This window comes from Lagopus leucura, unplaced genomic scaffold, assembly GCF_019238085.1.
Source record: "Lagopus leucura isolate 7727_CA_CO unplaced genomic scaffold, USGS_WTPT01 Super-Scaffold_73, whole genome shotgun sequence".
Lineage (NCBI taxonomy): Eukaryota > Metazoa > Chordata > Aves > Galliformes > Phasianidae > Lagopus > Lagopus leucura.
The window spans coordinates 41,220,157-41,241,509 of record NW_024962252.1 but is presented as its reverse complement, the minus strand read 5'-3'; the positions used below and the strand labels follow the sequence as shown (position 1 = coordinate 41,241,509).

The 21,353-nt window shown below is 41.8% G+C and overlaps 2 protein-coding genes across 2 annotated transcripts in view; one reads left to right on the top strand and one right to left on the bottom strand.

Moving 5' to 3' along the window:
• The window catches only part of MCM9 (minichromosome maintenance 9 homologous recombination repair factor), a 46,169-nt gene that overhangs the window by 11,314 nt on the left and 13,502 nt on the right, over positions 1-21,353 (top strand). The window contains exon 7 of the mRNA XM_042885114.1: positions 2,111-2,230. Coding sequence (XP_042741048.1) covers positions 2,111-2,230 — 120 coding nt within the window. The remainder of the gene's footprint in view (positions 1-2,110; positions 2,231-21,353) is intronic.
• ASF1A (anti-silencing function 1A histone chaperone) lies at positions 10,665-19,995 on the bottom strand. Its single transcript, XM_042885129.1, has 4 exons — positions 19,631-19,995; positions 17,023-17,138; positions 13,298-13,474; positions 10,665-11,249 (listed from the first exon to the last, which is right to left on the bottom strand). The coding sequence occupies exons 1-4, from the start codon at positions 19,737-19,739 to the stop codon at positions 11,037-11,039; spliced, it is 615 nt and encodes a 204-aa protein (XP_042741063.1). The 5' UTR covers positions 19,740-19,995; the 3' UTR covers positions 10,665-11,036.

The window sequence follows — 21,353 nt, the reverse complement described above, 5'->3', positions numbered from 1 at the left end:
GCACTGACCCCTGGGGAACACCACTTGTATCTGGTTGCCAGCTAGATTTAACTCAGTTCACTACCACTCTCTAGGCCCAGCCTTCCAGCCAGTTCTTTGTTCAGCAAAGAGTGTACCAGTCCAAGCCATGGGCTGACAGCTTCTCCAGAAGAATACTGTGGGAGACAATGTCAAAGGCTTTGCTGAAGTCAACCCCCACCTCAACCCACCTCAGTTCCCCAGGTTCCTCTACATAATAGGTTTGAGGCCCTGGAACCAAAGGGAGAGGTGAGTGAAGATGTGGTGGGAGGTCAAGGTTGTCTGGGGTGAAGCAATCAACTCCACACCTCAAGACTGCCTTCACCAAGAAGGAAAGAAGGGTGATTGTTGTCAGCAACTTCCTTCTGAGAGGATCAGAGGGCCCTACATGTCAGCCTGACCCTACCTGTAAGAAGATGTGCTGCCTCCCTGGGGCCCGGGATATTTCTGGAAAACTCCCCAGTCTGATCTGCCTCTCCAATTATTACCCTTCATTAATAGTTCAGGTCAGCAGTGATGAGGTTGTTGACAGAATCCTGACTACTATCAAAAATGACTTTAGGGGACTAGGGCACTTAATTAATGGAGCAGGCATACAGGTAGTATTTTCCTCTACTCCTTCGGTAGCAGGGAAGGACACTGAGAGGAGCAGGAAAACCCATTCTTATAAACACATGGCTGAGAGGCTGGTGCAAACACAAGAATTTTGGTTCTTTGACCATGGCGTGGTCTACTCAGCAGCTGGCCTGAGGTCTGCTGATGGATCTCACCTGCCTCAAAGGGGGAAATGGATCCTTGCTCAGGAGCTGGCAGGGCTTGTGGAGAGGGCTCTAAACTAGATGTGAAGGGGGAAGAGAATAAAACCAGGCCTGCTAGAGATGAGCCTAGGGGATTGATAATGAGATCAGGGGTGAGGTAAGAAGCACAGCTGAAGTGCATCTCACCAATGCACACAATATGGGCAACAAACAGGAGGAACTTGAAGCCTTTGTGTGGTGGCAACTATGACTCAGTTGCCATTACAGAAACAGAAAATAAAGAGGATGACTGGACTTCCTTTTTTTTAATTCTAATTTTTCTCAAATAAAATCAGGTAAAAACATATGTTCAGGATTCCATTAGGTGGAATGTTAATAGCAATTTTTTTAGATCAAACATTAACTTCACTTTTTATTGCATAAATGACATTTTGAAATTATTTCTAGTAGAATATTCCCAGTGATATCTGGCATCAAAGGGTGGAATGTTAATATTTTCTTAATAGGGATCACTACAGTACACTGAAAGGAAAATTTAAAGGATACTTTCTTATGCCAGACTTTTCCATCTGTGATTGTCAGCACTTCTCACTTAGATCTGTTACTGTAAGTTGTTCACCTGCTGATTCTCCTTCTGTTGTTATTAGATGGCAAATATGCCATGTGCCAGGTGGTACACAGGTCAGAATCTGTGTAGGTCATAATAATTCTAAAGTAATACGAGTGCATATTCAAATATAGGATCTTCTTAGTGCTCCAGCAACAAAATAAAATTATAGTTTGAATTGAAGAGGTAATAATGTTTTGTGGGTGACAATCTCACTTCCCTGAGATTGTAGTATCCAAATAATTTACTTATGTAATTACACTGTTTAGGAATCACTGAATTGCATAACTGTGGGTGATATAACAATATTAGTAAGAAAAACAACCTGATAATTTTATTAGGTCATTTTTCAGTGATTTAACTAACTGAATAGTGAAAACACGACTAAGCCATGGTATCCTTTTGTTTCACGTTAAAGAGTGAGCTGAGTCTAAGAAAGGAGTATTCTAAAATGTAAGAACTTGCATTACGGAAATTTTGTCAAATACCTGCTATTATTTTTTTAAATAATGCATTGTAAGTATTTGGTTTGGGTACAACAATAAAACTGCGCTTTTATTAAATGATATATTGATCACACCCTGTAAATATGTTGTGTATGTAAATATGCTTATGTAGTGCTAAATGTGAGATGAAGAATTAGAATTATTATTTAACTCAGAGCATTCTGCATATATTTTTCTCTGTATATGTACTATCTACTTCTACATCAATATTTTCCCCCAAGGTGAATCGCATCTTCTGTTAGTTGGAGACCCAGGAACAGGGAAATCTCAGTTTCTCAAGTATGCAGTAAAGATTACACCACGGTCTGTGCTTACTGCAGGAATTGGATCTACAAGTGCAGGTATGTGCTTCTTCGCTTGGAAGTCTTTGTAATGTACTCCAATGCAAAGAATGTAGAGAGGCCTTTTACCTCTCGATTTCGGGTTGTGTGAGTACAGTTTAAGCAAAAAACTGGGTGGAGGCATGCCATGTCTCTGCAGAAGGGCAGTCTTGCTTGTGCTGTATCAATGGAGCAGTGTGATGAGCTTCTAACAGGGAACCTTATGAGCCCCATCCAGAGGTATCTCTCACTGGTTTGCTAGGAGAGGATGATGTGGATCTGTATTTTTAGTGTTCCTCCCAGCTGTGACAAATGTGACATTCTCTCCAGAGCTCACATTGTGTGATGTGCTAGAATCATGTGGTTTCCCCTGAACGTGTGTGTTCGGGGGAATATATGTTCTTGTGTTGTTTTATATATTTTGGCTGGTTGCCAGTTTGATTTCTGCTTGTTTTCTGGAAATATTCCCCTGTGTTGAGGAGCTATTTCTGATATATAAAAATGCTTCAGAGAGCAAAGTTTATTTAAAAAAAAAAACAAAAAAACAGTCTGACAAGCTTTAAGCATGTCCTAGCTGCCTCTGAATGCTAGATATCTTTACAGACTTTTCAGTGGACAATATGCTGGCTCAGATCACCTCTGCAAATGACTTCATTTGAGCAAATGACTATATTGCTAGTACATAGTGAAATAATTAAGGGCAAAAATGAGAAGGTTTCAGCCAGCATGTGTATCTTAACTGTTTCTCAGATACTGCTGTTCACTTTGTTTGGAAACAGCATTATTTATACATAGGAAAACCAGATAATAAATGTTTGCCAGTTCTGAAGCTACGCGTACGTGTGTGCTGTGTCTTCTGTAGCTTGGACAACTATTTCAGTGGTAGTGGAACGAGCACATACACTCTTGTTTGAAATACATGTGCCCCTGATTTTCCACCCAAACAACTGACAAATGTGTCTGAAGAGAAACTATTTTGGCTCAGCATAATGTTATGTCTACGTTTTGCTCTTTGTTAAGAACTAAGAACAGGCTGGATTATTAAAATTTTGCCCAGGGACTGGCAGTGACCTAGAGTAAAGTTTTGTCATGAATTTCATTGCAATCTTGCCCGCTTTTATTGGGAGTAATCTCCCTGTGTCAGCTGCTCTTGGCTTCTGATGTTTCTGTTGCCTTCTTCACCACATTTCCCACTTCACCTTCATTTTCTGTGTGGTCTGGTTTCCAGGTCAGCTGTGACAGTTATGTTCAAAGACATTTCCCTGAAAACCAATATGGCAGTTTACAAGCTTATAGTGATACACATGCAATAGAATCAACTGAAATTATGTGTTGGAGATAATAGTTTCATCTTGTGAAAGGATTGTTTTAGACCTTTAGATCATCTACATTTCACTTTTCTTTATATTTAAAAAAAAAAAAAGACTATATCTCCTTCATTTTCCTGAAATCTTACTGCAGGTGTGTTAAATTTCCACCTTGAAATTCTCAAGAACCCTTATCATGAATGAAACTTGAATATCTCACCAGAAACCCTAACCATAGTTTAATTGTAGAGAACATTTTCATCATTTGAACTAAAACATTAATTTCTAGCCCAAGAGTTTGGATGTAGCTTGAGCTTATTTTCTTTGCCCTCCTTGTTCAAGGAGTGTCTTATTAGTTAATATTTTTGGAGCTGTACCTAGTGTTGATTTTGTCAACTTGCTGTTCATGCAGAAGCACCAAATGATGAGTTTTGAGTACTATAAAATTGTGTTAAATTTCTTGTCATAATTGCACTCTTCAAATTACCAATTTCTACTTTCTCATTAGAGGAGACTCCTAATGAATATTTTCTCCTCCATAGTAGAAAGACTAAATCTGTAAGTTCCATTTCCTCCTAGTTCCTTACATTATACAAAAGTAGTCTGTACTGGAGTTTATTACTGACTTTATGATTACGGTCTACATATGCCAAAAGACACACTCATGAATTGGTAAAAGCCTGGATAAACTAAAAGTTGTTTTATACTTGGATTCCTTCTTCAGACAAATCTGCCAATAACTCACCAAACTCTGATAAGATCTTTTATGTTAACATACTTTGTATTCACTGTGCATCTGGTGGTAGCTGTTGGGGGACATTGGAATTCTTCTTTCAAAGCTGTTGTATCAATTTTTTATTTTTCCATACAAGCATTTCTTGATGCCTGGACATGGTACTAGATAATTAATGCACCTCTTTTACCAAAACTCCTTTTGTTTTCTGTTCTACTTAGGAAAAGTTTCCTTTTAGATCCAGTACGATTCTTTGGGGCCCTGCAGTGTCATCTGTCTGCTGCAAACCTGTTGACCTATCTACACCTAACTAGAATTAACTTTGCAGAATTGCTGAAAAAGCAGTCCAACTCTAGCTTCATTTACTGTTAAGTTCCCCACTCTTTCAAACAGGTTCAAACCTTGCTTCCCCCAAGGCTTTTTAAACAAAATCTGTGCTTCATCAGATGTACTTTGCTGATTCAGAAAGTATGATCCTGGCTAACACCCTGTTTTGTTTTATCCTTTTTTTTTTTTTTTTTTTTTTAATTGAATCAGTATTGAAGAGCTTCATCTTTCTTATCTCACTGAGAGGCTCAAGTTGACAGCTTACTGCAAATAACTTTTCCAAAGGACAAGTAATCCATTCTATTTGTGGGTAAAACAGAACCTTACTTTCAGTCACTAGATAGCATGCTGAGTTTACTTGTTTTATTAGGATGCCTTTCTTGCTAACATGTAATACAAGTTTTCTGTTGATAATTCTCTCCAAACTTATGACTTTTACAAGGAGCCAAGCTTTATTCCTTTGTCATATCTTCCATTAAATTTATCAGTCACAAGGTCAACCCACGTGCAGCGTCTCAGTGGGAAAAAGTTCCTTTGAGAGTAGAGGACTTTCTGATTTGTAAGTAAAAGATGGGAACCACCTATCTCACATTTTTTTTATCTGCAGAATGTTCGTATTTTGTGAAGACCTGGTTCATTCTTTCTGCTTCCAATCTGAGAATGACAGATAGTCATTCATATGCCCTTAATTTTTCAGTATTGGTACGTACTTTTCCAGAAGGAGACTTACTGAAGTTTAACAAAATCTCTCCCTGTTTCTGCCTTACTATTGAATTTAAATGCTTGGCAGTCCTCACAGCTGTAGTACTCCGTGTGCGTATTTGGAGGAGATAATCACTAATAAGGAAATATTTCCTTTTTCCCTGGAGCCTTGCAGCAATCTTTTCAGTGTGTTTGACTTCATAGGGGTTGCAGCCCACACATGCCTGCTGCTGGTGGGTCTGAAGCTCGTGGGCATTCAGGCCACAGTCACGCTGACATTTTCTAGTGCATACTTGGCTGTTGAAATTTCTGGAGAGTTTTGTTCAGTCCACAGATGGACTACATAAAGAATTTTGTGAACTATGTTCAGAACAGCTTGTCTAAAATGTGGGAGACTATCAGCTGTTTCTCCTACTTTCCAGTTCTGTACAATACGCCCTCCTGAGCTGTATGAAATACAGCATTCTGGCATCTCCTCTTATAGCCTCTACAGAGCCCCCTCAGAGTACTGCCTCTTGTTGACATTTTGCAAAGTCTGTCATTGTCCATATTGATGCCAACAGCATTTTGTTACTATGTGCTCCTTTAGTGCTCTTCACTGAAGGCAACAAACTCAAGGGTAAACAACCATTTTTCTTCTTGTTGTAAGCCTTTCCCTGCTACGTGATCTTCAGATGCTAACCTGTTCTCTTTTATCATCCTGTAGAAACCACTTCCAAGTGCTTGCTGAGAATTACAGTTATGAATAGAGTATATGTTATCAGAATCCTGGGATACGCAACGTACTGAAATGGGAGACATTTTTCCCAATCCGTAGATCCCCAAGCTGTTTCTGGGCACTTGCTGGTTGATACAGGCTAAGGCAGTGACAGGGAACATGCTAGCTAACAATTTACTGCTGAGGATAATAGCATGGCAGTGCTCGGATCCATACTATGGCCCTGATCAGTTTATTGAGATGTAGCCTTTAGGCTAGTCTTTTTGCATGTTTACTCTTGACACACGATTCTTATTTTCCTGAATATTCAAAACTGTACATGAACTCGTAGTAATTTCTGTCAGCATGTATGTTGAAAATATTTTTCTTATAGTATGACTTCACTGGCTGTTCCCTAAGCAGTTAGGCCTCAAGTTGAGGAGGCCTTAACTCTCTAGGAAGTCTACTAAACTTCTTTAAGGAGTGAATTTTGGAATTTTGATCAAAGCTCCTGGGAGAAATGCAATATCCCTCGAGCAGTGTCTCCTGGAGATCTGCATATTCCCTTAATTTCCTTTCAGTAATGCTGTGGCCTTGTCCTGAGACAGTTGCTACTTGCACGTAACAGATTAGAGCACTCTGTCTTCAAAAATATCAGTCTGTTCACACCTGTTTCTGAAGACCTCCAGATAGGAGGGACAAGAAACACTGCCGGAGAAACATCTTTATCAACAGCGTTGACCAGAAGTCACAATCTTGGCAGAATACATTCAGGCAGGCTTTCATGAGAGGTTTCTTCCTGCTGTTGAAATGTCAGGCATATCATTCTATTGATTTCTGTTACAAAACTTTAGGATTCCCTTTGCTGTACCATAAAGCCTTCTGCTTCTTCCCAGTCTATATCACTGCTGTCTGCCGTACTTTTCTAGTGAGATAGAACAAGCTAGAGGACCCTTCATATGGAAAGATCAGCCTTATTATCATCTTAAGGTCCAGCGGACTTTCAGAGGGAAACACATGAACTCCTGACATTTCAGCCAGTTCTTATCATTGCTGTTAACGCTTAGCTGTTATCTCCTACATCTGGTACTGCCATTCTGCATCACAAACTGTCCTCGGTTGTCTGCTGGAGGCTGGTCCCATCACCCATACCATGAACAGTGACTGCCCACCATGCTTCCAAGCCAGTATTAGCAAAAGTCAGAAATGTTGATGGGTGTCCTCCCTCCATCCCATCCTTTGCTTCTGAGAGGTCTTTATATTCTAGATACAAACCCTGTTTAACTTGAAAGTAGCCTCCATAGTGACTCCAGCTGGTTTCTCTGTCTTAGAAATTCTTTGCCAAGACTGAAAATCAAGCGAAAATACCTCCACCTGTCTTCTGCAGCCCACATCTAATCTCATATTTCAAGACCAGCTCTTATGAAGCAGAACTTAAGCCGGAAACATAAATACAAATGAGAAGGCCTAACATGACCAGTTCCTCATACACTGTCTGCCATTACAGGTAGTTGGCGGTTTCATTTTGTCTTCCCTGCTGACCATGAGCAGAACCCTCCAGCAAGCAACAAATGTAACACACCATCTCCAGCCCAAACTTCTTTTGTGGCTCTCAACAGAACATAAGAATCTATCCCACTGAACTTGCAGGCTACTGCCTTGCAGAGTAATTGTTGCAGATGAGTAGCAGGGTAATTAAGGAAGTGAAAGATCAACTGGAGTTGTCCAGACAGAATTTACAAGATTTAGTTACTCTCCTCTTTTCTATCTCTTGTACATGAGTATTAGCATGGAGTATGCATGCACAAGGTTGATTTTTTTTTTTTTTTTTTTTTTCTTCCTTTTTCTTCCTTACCACCAATTTCAGATGGCAGTAAGCAATCTATCTATCTATCTATGCAACTGGGTTAGCCATCAGTCAGCTGACTTCAGGATAACCAGCAGTTGAGGCCTTCCAAAGAAAAATAATGGATTGTCACATTGTCAGCTTTGTCTCTGACATTCTGACTCATTCAGGAGTCACAAATGCAGGATAGGCTGTAAACTAAGTGACTATGGTTATTGTAGCTACATTCTGAGCACTGAAGATAGAAAGAGTATTATTATCAGTAGTGTTTTGCAGAGCGGTTAGGGAGGTTACACTTCACCAGTCTCCCTTATGATGGAGCTAGAGTAATTTGCTCCCTTCCAACTCTGAATGTCATAGTAATTCAAATTAGAATAATGCATTAATTAATCACAATGACTGTAAGATGAAGGGACAATGTGTATTTTTTTTTCAAGCTGAACAGAAAAATAACCTCATCTTTCATCAGTAACGAGGCCTTGTGTGATCCATCTGTTTTTTTGTATATGAAAAATCTCTGATGAATGTTATGACAATCTTCTAATGGAATTGAGTATATCTATGTAGCTGAGGTACAAGTACAACAGATGCATCACTATTCCTTTCATTTTCTTGCATGTTGATAGTTTGTGTAAATTGAAGTTTGTTGGTAAGTGAACTTGTCTTCAGCATTGAAATTATAATGTTCTGCTGTCTGTGCTACCTGTCTACATTTGGTAAGCAGCCCTGCTGTCCTGAAAAGTTCTGAGATAAGAGATAAGTTTTTATAGAGGTGCAGTATATTCACTGTATCTTTTAATGCCACTAATTTTGTGCTTTGATGTCACCTGATCATTAGTCCTAAAGCATCTGGAATACTCAAATTCCTTATCTCTGGAATATGGTTTTGCCAGAAGATGTGGCAAATACAGAAAACAGTTTGTGTGGACTGCTACAATCTGGACAGGCTTGATGAAAACCTGAGAGCTTTCCTATCTTTTGGAAAGCATAGAAAGACAATTCCTCTCAAAAAGACTGTGAGGTGCTCACATAGTAGGTATGGTGGTTCTTTTTACAGTTGTCACCAGACACAGCATGGCAATTCTTTTTCTTGCAGTTGATGGATCAGCTATAAGTTAGTATCACAGAGGGGCTGCCATATTCTGTTGCAGCATTATGACATCTGGTCCAGATTGAAGTTCACTGCACAGAAGTTCACAAGTACAGTTAACCTTTTTTTTCTTCTAAACAGTATACCTTCACCTTCTGAATTTCTCTAAATTAACTGGCTTGCAGGCTGATTGACGTAGTTCTGCTCACCATGTTTGTAGTTGATTCTGCAATGGCAGTAACAGTTTGCTTCTTTCTCTGTAGCACGTGCTTCTAAAATGCCTTTGTGCTACTGGTGGATGGATCCTGGTTATAGCTTGTACCTGATCATACTTTCAATTACTAGCAGGAACAGAGGTTTGAAATATTATTACAATAGCTTTAGCTTAAGTCAGACATCATTAGCTACCAGCATTAGCCTTTCAGTAGATGGCTATGTTAAACGTTTACATTTGAGACATACTGACTTCTGCAGTATCACATTAGAATCTGCGTTCCAAATACTAACGGCTCTCAATACAATTTGGTCATTCAGCTACCGTATGCTCTGCTGTGTTGTGATGCAAGAAAGAAACATGCACATGTAACATCCACATCAGGTCTTTCCTTTGCAATTTGAAAGTATACATTTTAAATTAAAGACAATTGTACTAATTGTGTGAGAAAGACAGAAATGCTAACTGACTGGGACATCTTCATCCTTGTTAGAGAATGCAGAAAATGAAGAGAAAGCATTCTATTTTTATTCAGAGCTATTCTGCCAAGTCATCATGAAATTCATCCATTTTAAGGGCCTGGAACCTACAAGGATTCACAGTTTGTGTGGTTACTAGTAACCAGCAGAACACTATTTCTGTAATCTGACATGACAGATTACAATTTTAAATGCATATATAGTCACAGTAAACCTATAATGCTGACAAGGCTTAGAAAGAATAACTGAATTGTTAGTGTCATAACAGTGTCTTAAGTCTTTACAGTTCACTGCCTCATTCTTTTTTATCTCCAACGGTGCCTCAGGTAATAAGGAATGTGTCACTGCAAGACCTTCAGGATAGGTAGTGCATTCTTGAGTATGAAGTGCCTGCCACAAAAGGGTCTGAATCTTAATTTATACCAGTGCATCATTTTCCCTTAAAGGGCAACAAAAAACTGAAATATTTTAAATTTCAGATCTTTCAAAAAACTGAAAGAAAACATCTGAACTCGCTACTGTAAGTTAAAATTACTTAGCATACTTGAAAAATCAATGTATGAACCAGCAACTGTGCATAACTATCTTGCAGAAGAGCCACTTCTGGGGGGTGCTCATGCTATTCCTTTTGACAATTAAATTTTCTAATAATTGCTTGAGTCTTTCCAACCACCTATGTATACCATTCAGTGGCTGCAAAAGGGTTTTCTCGTGAAATACCCACCTAAATCCATATGAAACATTGTTGTCAAAAAAACAGTTTAAATAGCAGCAGGAGATTAAGAAAAGTCCTAAAACTGAAGATAACAGATGGTATACCTCAAATTGCATGCTTTAAGTAACTAGTGTGTGTCGTGAAATGAAAAGAAGCTTGCACCTAGAATTATACTGTGCTGTCCACTTCCGCAGAAAGAGAGAGGATAGTTGGGGGCTTTTTTTTTTTTTAAAGCAGCAAACACTTGTCTTTGTACTTTCTCTAATAACAGCTTTGCTCTTCAGGTGTTTAATTAAAGGGCACTTTATATTTGGCAATCTGGGTATCAGAGATAAGGACACAGCATAGCATTATTGCTTCATTTTGCCTGACTATTTCAACTTCCAGGGTTTTTTGTTTTCATCAGTGCTTACAAAGTAAAGGGGGAGGGGAGAAGAATAGGCATACTTTAATAAGGTTCAATTTAGACCAACAAAGTAACAAGTTAGAGAAAAAAAAGCAATTACTTAAAAATAGTTGTATTTATATTCCACCATTTGCTCAAATACTGTTTTTTGGGTTTTTTTTTTTTGTTGTTTTTTATAAACTTTCTACAGGATGTTTTAAAACAAGTTCTTCACATTGCTTGTCAACTATATACTTAGGGAAACTGAGGGAAATAGTTCTGGTTGTTTTTACAGTTTAATACATGTACAGTACCAAAACGATGGTGGTTAGTCACATGCAGTCCATATGAGATTCTAACATAACATTTAATGAATTTTCTGATGTTGACCATCCTTTTGATGCTGAAGGTAATGCATCTGTAGAAAGCAGTGACTGTAGATTTGGGTTACTGCTCTCTGCATCTTCCAGTTTTTCAGTGTTGTCCTCCCAGTTAATGTGGAATCTTGTGACTCTGGGATTAGATGCCAAAATATTCCTTTGAAGCTGGGTGGGAAGAAAAGAAATGGATTATATAGTGTTTGTGTCTCTAATCAGAATTCACATTCATATAGGTTTTTTCCTTTTACTCCTGCAGCCATATATGTGCAAAATAATTTGTTAATGTAATTGCAAATCTGTAGCTACTACATATGGATAAAAACATGCTTACAGAAATACACCACTAGTCCATTTGCTTTAATATCCAATCCAGCAAAATAAAAGCATCCTCCTAAGAAAGCAGTTAAGTATTCTGTGAATTCAAGACTATACAACTTTGCAAGTAACGTGCAAGGGTTTTACTTTAGGCAGTGCTTATTAAAGCAAATAACTACTCCTACAAACATTCCGTGTGCCGCATGACTTGATAAAATTCTGCATCAATTTCATGGTGTTTACCATAATTTTACTGCTTCCATCAACTGTTTCTCCTCATTTAAGAGAAAAGCTTTTCCTTACATTAAATGGCTATGCTTTTGATTCATCTTAAAGTGAAAAAACATTACTCTGATTTGGTAGTGGGCACACCTTGAGACTGGTCACATTTTATACTTATAGTTGGCCTTTATTTGTCTTTGAAGAATACAGTTAATTTTGAAGGATGGCAAATTATCACAACTGACCCCTTATCTCATTAAAGTTGAAACTGGTTATAGAAAAAGTCTTCCTTGTTAGTAATGTTTATTTTACTCCTCAAGGAAGCGCTCTTTTTAAATATTTCCCAGCCTCTTATGCAAACTAAGGTGACCTGGTAGGTCTGCTTCCCATCAATAGTTGAATGTGTTTAATGACCTTACGTTCCTCTTGCACATTTAAGTTCTGTGCTGAAGTCATATTAAGACTGTTTTGTACAAATATGTGATAGCTTTTGCTGTTCTTTTTCATGCAAGCAGTTTTTATATTTAGAAAAAAAACAACAGAATTATGACAAGATATTTCTAAATTCAGTTGCTTAAAGAGTTATTCTAGCATTCTCACAAAAAATAACAGAAGATTTCAATAACACAATAAATAAAAAGGAACAGATTATAAGTTTAAGAATCAAAAATCAACAGTAACTGTGAATTTTGAGTACACTTAAAGCATCTGATCCTTGAAAATAAAGTTAAGCAAGAAAATCATCAGCAACTTTTAAAAAACAGTTTACATACCATTTTAATTAAGTTAGTTTGAGGATCTGTTTCAGACTATGGGAATTATATCTGTAGTCATTACAATACATACATTATTCCACTCAGTTCTTCATATACCTAGTTGTATAATTCATATGAACTTGAGAAATAGCCCTTTTTTTTTTATAATCATGACCACTGTGGACATGAACATGTACACATCAGCTTTCATAAAGAGAAAACTCCAATTCCACAAGATCTTTTACTAAAGCAAGCCAGGATACAGTACAGAACTTTCTGTGTTTGTTCCACAGGAGTTGGTCTGACTAGTTTTTGATGTTTAATTGGCTTTTCTCCTCCAAACAATTCTGTTTCACATCTCATTTTTATTCTACTGCTGGTTCAGTTTTTAACATGGAAGTAACTATGTTTTTCAAGTTAAAATATAAACTTCTGACCATGTTGTCCACTAACTGAATAGTCATCCAACCTGCTCTTACCAGGTTACTCATCTTCTCTCTTTTCATAGGTTGTTTTTCAGTTTCTGCTTTGCAGAAAATCAGAATAGTTGTGTAGGGACTGTGTTGAATTAAAACTTCAATTTCAGATCCCAATTTCCTGTCCTATAGAATTTTTTTTTTCTTTTTTTTTTTTTTTTTTAAAGAACAGAGCCATTTTGTCAACAGTGATTCAGGTAGAGGGAACCCAGTCTCTATTTCTTTTCAGGAGTATAAACTCATACTGACATCCAAACAAAGCTTCAAATTAGCAGAAATTGTTACTGATTTCTGAATGTTCTCCAAATTTGTGGCAAATACATGGTACTTCCACATTGTCCCCCAGTCTTTCTGTGTTATTGAAACGTAATTTATAGGATCATTTGGAGTTTGATTCTTAAAAATATTTTATAAGCATACAATAGATAGACTGGATGTGCCTTACCTTAGAAAAGTCTGGTTTTACTGGTGGATTCTCTCTCAGTTCTGTTTCAGTATATTCGTTGTTTACATAGTAGCCTACTCTAATAAATTCTTGACCTCGATATGTGCATGTAATTAGCACAACTGTTACACCTACTGCATCTGCATCTGGAATAAGCCCTGGGTTAGGAGCATCAGCCTAGATGAGAAAAGGAAAGATTTATTAGAATAAAATCAACACCGTACGTCTGTCTAGCAGGGCAATCTCAAGTAGTATCTCCCAGAACTTAGCAGAGAATGTATGTAAATTTAAAATGTTTCTTTCAAGTTAACCTGAAAGCAGACCTGCTTTTATAAAAAAAAAAAAATCAACCCTGAATTTAGGATGGTACCCTCTAGAGAGGGAATTACTTACAACAGAGTAATAGCGTGTGCTGACATTTCTCCAGGGTGATTAGACAGCTTTGATCCAAAACTGCTTTTCAATACATAATTAGCTGAGCTGTTGTTTGAACAAGTGTGCCAATAGCTCTCTAATTCTACATTGCCATTATTCTCTAGCCCACCTTAGTAATTCAGTAGAAGTATGTCTTTCCATACCTCTTAGGTTGACTTGATTTGTACGCATTTTTTAACATGACTAACATCTTACAAATACAGACTATAGTTTGTATTTCAGCAAAAGCAGGCACAGGCTACAGTGAGGTCTGGACTATCCCCCAAAAGTCTAGGAAAGGAACAAACTATTTCTCTCATCTGCTTCCACATGCCTACGTTTCTTAAAATGTAGTTAATGTAATGTAATGTAAAATAAAAAAAGTTAGCATGTAGTTAAATGCACTGACCGCTGTGGGCCATCATACATTTTGAGCCAGTGTACAGTCCTCATAGGCAACTAACACAATTTTCCTCAGCATCCTTACTTTCTGTAGTACTGTAACTATTAATAATCAATAAAGGTTACTTCATAAAATGCAGTTTACCTTGGTCTCTTAAAATGCTTTCTAACCAAACACTTGGTGATAAATATGTGGTACCTCCTCCTCTAAATTTAGACTAACAGCAATTTAAGAATAAATGAAAAAGACTCATGTTTACAATTTTGCATGGCAAGTCCAAAGCTAATAATGAACACTTTTGTTCTGAGTATAAATTAGTATTAATTATGTTAGAATAGTTCAGGTGTATTGAATCCTGCCTTAAGACAGAGGATGAATGGCATTAATTTTTGCTATCCGTCTCATCCCTGTTTTTCTCTAGTATTTATATGCTCTAGCACTGTGAAATTCAGGAGCTAGTAATCATGCATCATTGACTTCTGCTCTTTGCTACTTCAATTTTGAGCCTTCAAACCAGTCTGGCTTTTTAGAAGAAGCTACAGGCACTTTACAGAACAGCTAAATGAATTGGACCTCTTGGGTATAAATACACCAGGGAACTGGGTAGACTCCCCCAGCCCTGAAGGGAGCATGCAGTGACCAAATGACTTTATAGCATGTCCAGGGGAGTGGCCAAGGAAAAGAAGCATAGAGGCTAAAATAAAACACAAGAACTGCCAATATATGAATCTGCTACATTCAGTCATCCTACTCAGTGCCTAGGGCCATGTGATCACCTGAAATTCCACAGTAGGCAATTATAGAATAATACACTGCAAAAGTACGCTCTTCCATTTAATTCCCTAATTCCCTACTCAGCTAGCACCTAACATGGTATTTCAGCTCTTCCTGACTGCCACTGGCATTTCATGTCCCATAATATGTTATGATAGGATACAGCTGTGAACTTGCAGAAATACTGTTCTAGTCCTACTTAGCTACTGACTACTGTTTTGTTGAGTGGCAATGACATTGAACGTGATTCTTAAAACAATCTGCTATCTTTTCTCAAATGTTTAACTCCCTGCCTTGGATATAAAGCCTCCCAGTTCCCTAGGGAACAGGTAGCCATACACAGGGATACACGAGTGGTTGCAAACAGATGTTGTGGTAGGCAAAAAGAAGTAGCAAGATTAACTTCCACGTAAAAAAATCACAGTCTTCACGTGCCATTCTCATGCTAATAATTATTTAAGGATTTTATGAAATCACTCAATGCATATGTTGTATTATCTTGCCTTTCCACATAAGACAACAGATATGCATTTAGCTATTACTAGAAAGTAGCTAAATTAGTGTACAGTCATATCTCCCCATAAGATTATAAATAATTTATAATCTCCAAAAGAATCCCCAAATGCATAGAGAGAGAGAAGGCATCAGGGTTCATTAGCTCTGTCTTGGTATTTTAATCTAAACAGGCAAGGCAGTATGCCTTTAATATTGAAATCTTCTAAAATGTTAAGAATTTAATTGTCCAAGTCTGAGAAGCACAACAGTTTGCCACCTTTCTGTATGCAAGACTAACGTACCAACCTGATACACAGCTCCTTTTTCACAAAGGCAGTTTTATCACCCTCAGTATTATATGTGTGACACTCCATTTTATTTGCTATTTCAGTGATTTCTGTATTTAGAAAAGTCTACAGCATATTATTAGCTGAAAATTTTATGCGTTTCTGCAAAGGTCTTTTTGCTGTGTTACCCTGACAAAGACCACTTCTTTGGTTTATGTACATGCCTCCTGCAGCTCTGCAATGTGCCCCATTCTGCCCTTCCCTTGTTCTCTCCATCTCCCAGGCAGTATTAGTTTGGTGAATAAAGTAGCTTTAGTCACCAGCACAGGCCTACTACAGCAGTTCAGTTTTTGATAGTCTCTTACATAAACGTTAGCTAAATCCTACCCTCACCTGAAATCCAGTGGTTTTGAAGTCTGATGTACTCAGACCAACAGTAATTCAATTAGAAATAAAAGGGACACTATAATAACACACCAACTCAGTCTCTTACCTATTCAAATGTAAGCAAGATGCCTGCATGCCCACTCCTAGTTTAGCTTTAGTGTCATTTATAAACGCTCACATCCATTTAAAATGGAAAGGAGTCCATTCTACTGGAACTGCAAGGCCAGTAAATTCAATTTTCAAGCCCCTCCTATTATGACACAAGAGTTTTTTAGGCACTTGCCCCCTGCTCCTCCCCGTTATTGTCAGTGATGACTCTCTGTAACTTGACTGAAAATAGTGCAGTACATCACATCTTGATAATAGAAGAACTACTGATATACAATGCATTTGTTATGAACATGATGAACAAGATCAACAGCATCTTCATTTTCTGTGTGGAAAAAAATAGGGCTCCAAAACAAAACAGAAACATTTCAACTCGCACAAATAATTGGTTAATAAACATAGCCTCCAACCTAAACTCATTCCTTCAGTGTGTCCTGAAAGGCAGGGGAAAAGAATTCTTCATTTGAAAGTTTCAGAACCTGAAGTTTTCAAGTAATTGAGACTTACACTATGAGCCTGATCTAGTGAGTGGCAACCCTGCTCACAGCAGGTGGTTCAAATCTGGTGGGCGTAAGTCCCTTGCAGCCCAACACATTCTGTTATTTTATTATATAAAATTATCATCACCTACAGGAACCATGCCTTTATCAGTGTACCTTATATTGATACTACAAATGAAAATATTGCTATGGAAATATTGGGGGCAAAGTATAAATCTTAAAGAAAGGTGTGTGATACCTGAAGAGCTGACTGAAAGTTTTTCAAGCTATTACTTTTCAAGTGCCTCTTAGTGCGATAGTCATTTTTAAGGATCAAAATAACGTAATTCCTTTAGAAACAGTTAATTCAAAACTTACCTGAAATACAAACATGTGTCTGCCTGCAGGAACAGGTCCTACTAAAACAGAGTCTAATACTTGGTCATACTCCTCACTTTCAGCTGAACCCACATAAATTATCTTCCATTCCAAATCTGCAGAACAAGAATTAAATAACAAACATTATTTATCATTACAGTTAAGGGTCTTCCACTCTTGACTGTCTATGATTTTGCTTAGTTTAAAATTGTTTCTTTGGCAACTGGTATAAAGGATACGAAACTTGCCTTCATCAGGGGGAGGAAGATGATGCTTTCCCCAGTCCTCATGAACTAAATCACCCCACCACCTTTCTCTAGTCAGTCAGTACTGCAGGAGTCCCACTATTTTCATAGGCAGGTTAAGCTGTGGTTGTTCTATACCAGGCAGGGTCCATTTACTCATTAGGACACGTAATGAGAATTTCCTCCATCTGCAGGATTGTCTCCAGTATTCTGGATTGCAACTGTTTTTCCTCATTAATGAAATCGTAACCCTTCAAACAGCACAGCACAACTGACCAGGTTCTGCATCAGAGGTTCTGTTTACCCCAAAAGCACCCCAAAAGTGTTAGCTACTTGGGTACTGCAGGCGCTCATTGGGTCAGCTGATGACCTTTTGTTGGATTCTATGCAGTTTGCTGTGTACAAGGAGTGAGGACTTACAGGCTAGATCATTTAAGGCTATTATACCATCACTTTCTCATTCTAAACCAGTAATACTTAGTACTGAAAAACATGCCTTTGAAAGATAACTTATACCTTTAAAAGTTTGATCTGATACTGCTGAGTAACGATGACATGGAATAATTTAAAAATGGGGGGAAGTGAACTCAAAGAATTTAGTTTTAAGACAAGTGGTACACATGGCTGGCTGTAAACAGGAGAGTAGACATTAGTACACAAATGCTAAGGAAATGACAGCAATTCATTCTTTTGGAAAAAGCTATTTAATCTCATTTTTAAGCGTGAAAAATAGCAGTGCTTACCCTAACTGTATCCTGTAGTCTAACCTTTATCAGATGGGGGAACTGAGAATTTTGAACTGGGCCAGCGCTAATTAGCAATCTGACCATCCAGATTTAACCGCAGTGTTAAATGCACACAGTGAGGAGCAGTCACACAACGAAGGAAAGGCACGGTGATGCCCTGTCCTGTTCTGCTGGGGGCACTGCTGCGTGCCACATGTGCCACTGCGTGTGAGAATTCAGGTGCTGCTGTCCCGAGTGAGCCCTGACTGCCCGAGGCAGGGAGGAGCAGCCACAGGCATCAGGGTGGATACTTAGCTCACTGGTGCAGGCTGCTCAAGCTGAGATGCTGATCAGTTTCAGGATGGGTGGCAGAGGCCTGGAGGAAACCCAAACGCAGACAGGACTTTCTCAAAGTTCCTGACAGCACCGGCCAACCCTCCGTGTCTGCCACTGCCTCTAACAGTGGCAGAAACCCGTGCCGAGAGAGGCAAACAGGGACAGAAACGTCCCCAGTCTCCATTGCTGTAAGTTTCCCTCCCTGCCTCCCGCCGCTTTCTCGGGCTCCCCAGCGAGCAGGCGGCACTGGGCCCCATCGGGCCGGGCCGGTAGCGGCACCTGTTCCCGGGCAGCTCCGGCGTAGCGGCCTCCGCCCCGGCTCGGGGCCGCCGCGCAGCCCGCAGTCTCCTTCGCCGTGCGCCGCCGCGTTCGAATCTCCCGCCCGGGGGTTCCCGCGCGGACTCTCGGGGCGCCTCCCGCGGAGAGGCGCGGCGCGGCCTGCCGGCGGCGAAGAAACAACGCTGCCGAGCGAGCCGGGCCAGACCGGGCCGGGAGCCGCTCGCGGCCCGTCGGGCAGACGGGAAGACGTGAGCCTGGCCGAGAAGGGACTCTTAGCCGCGTCGCCCGCTCCGGGGTCCCCGCGGGGCGGCGTGCAGGGCGGTGCCGGGCCGCCTCCCCCGGCGGCAGCCGGTAACTTTCGAGTGACTTCCAAAAATAGTGGCTGCCGCCTCCCCCTCCTCCCGGCACGGCTCGGCGCCCCCGGACCGCCACCCGCCGGGCCCCGAGCATTGTGCCCACGGAGAGCCGCCTGCCCGCCCTGCCTCCCGTTCTTTTTTTTTTTTTTTTTTTTTTCTTTTTTTTTTTTTTTAAAGTGTTAAAATGGAGCGCGAGGCCCCGCACCGCTCGCTCCGAAACGCTGCCCGCGCTGCGGGTACTGCCCGGGCGCAGCGGTGCGACCGCGCAACAGTTCAGCTCCCGCGTCGCGGGGCCGCGCGGCGCCCTGCCCGTCCGCCCGCTCCCGCTCTGCCCCCCCACGCACACACAAAGCTGGCAACATGGCTACCACCACTCTAACAAGTTCCTCGCAACTTGAAGGCGGCCTCAACGATGGCGCGGCGGGGAGCGAAGCGGAGCGGCGGCCCCGGAGCCGAGAGCCCGGAGCGAGGGCTCCGCCGCTAACTTTCCCCGCCGGGCTCGGGCCGGTCGGCCCTGCCGGAGCTCCGCATCCCCGCGTGGCGGCACGGCTCTGCGGGGAGGAGAGCCGTGCGGCGGCGGGAGCAGGCCCGGGCCGAGGGGAGCCCGCACGGCCCCGCATCCGACGGCCCGGGGCCGCGGAACCCGCGTCCGGAGAGCGGTACTCACCTTCTGACAGGTCCTCTATGCACTCAAATGTGATTTCGAACTGGAAAGGGTTGTAGAAAGGAGAAGGGTTGTCCAACACCACTACATTGTTCACCTGAACCTTTGCCATATTTTGAAAAAAACACAATAGGAGGAGCGCGTGAACGCCGCACGGCAAAGTCCCGAGCGGTGGTCTCCGCCGCGCACGAAGCCCCGCGCCCCCGTCGGAGCGAGGCTGCAGAGCCGCGACTCGGGGAAACTTTTCTTCCCCCCTTTTATTTACACCGGGAGCACTCCACACTGTTCGCAGCTTTCCTATTTCACTCAACTACGGCCCATTCTGCCCTGCTCGCCGCCAGCGGCCGCCCGGATTGGCCGCGCGCTGGGCTAGGGCCCTCCTCCCCGAGCCGAGCGGAGCCGAGCCGACCGCCGAGCGGCGGCAAGACAGGCTCCTGCGCCCGCCCGGCCCCGCCGCGCGGCTCGGCGCCCCCGCCCGGCCAGCGCCCGCCACCGCCGCCAAACCGCCCAACCGCCCTCCAGCCGCCGGCCAACGGCCGCGCGGCACGGGAGGGGCCGGCCCGAGCGGGCGGGGCCGAGCGCGGAGCCGGGGGGCGGCCCCAGCTGCCGTAGGCCGCGCCCCTGCTCGCGCGTGGGTTTCCGCCATGTGCTGTGCGCTCGCTGGTTTTGTTTGTCCGGGGATTATTGTTATTATTATTGCTTGTTTAATTCTTTCTGCGAGCCCGACGTGTCAGGCGGTACGTGCTGGCTGGGGGCTGCCCGGCCGAGCCCGCGCCAGCTGCGCCGTGCAGCCCCACGGGGGTCGCTGTGTGAGCGGCCTCCTAAAAACCGTCATCCCGTGGCTGTGCTGTAATGAAGGGCCTCCGGCGGCGCCGCGCGCCCCGAGCACAGGCGGCCCGGGGAGGAGGCCATTTTAGGCTGCCGTGTGCGGGGATGGCAGCGGTGACATGTCACCGACCGCCGCCGCGCTGGGGAGAGCCATGCCAGGGGCTGGGGGTGTGAGGTATTTTTTCTCAACGCGAGAAGCGATTCCCCGAGGAAATAAATATGCGGTCGGGCAGTAATCGTGCCTGCAGGGAACCCTTGAGAGTGCATCAGGAAGGTGTGGAGCAGACATCTTGCCTGAGCCGTGCAGGTGAGGAGCAGAGTCTGCCATGTCTGCAGTGAGAGCAGCACTGAGACCATCAGTTCTTAATGGTCCTCCAAACCACTGCTGGGTTTGGAAAGGGAATTACGTTTCTGTATTTACAAAGAAGTGTCACCATCTGATAGTTGCCTCATCTGTTGCTCAGTGTACGTTTTTAGCATTCTTCATGTCAGACACAAGGCCAGATTGGGCACAGTAGAAGAGGTTCCTCACAAGCTAAAATTACTATCAAGAAACGTATATTGCCAATAACTTCTGACTGATCTGCATAGAGATGAGCAGGCAGCAGCATCTTCCCTGGGACATGGGAAGTGCTGGGTGGGGAGATCGTTGGGCAAGCTTTGCTGTAGCGTTTCAGAAGGCTTCAGGCTAGCAGCAGCCTGTCAGCTACCAGGATATTTTGAGCAGAGCACTTTGTAGTGAAAAAGAAGGGCTAAAGATAGAGAAAAGACTGGGAAGTAGGGACTAGGAAGATGGAAAAGAGCTGCATATACTTGATAGTGAGCAGCCGTTATCACAGCTTTGAAATGTTTCTGACCTTCCATGCTCCCAGTGTCACTGTGCACATTCAGATGCCTG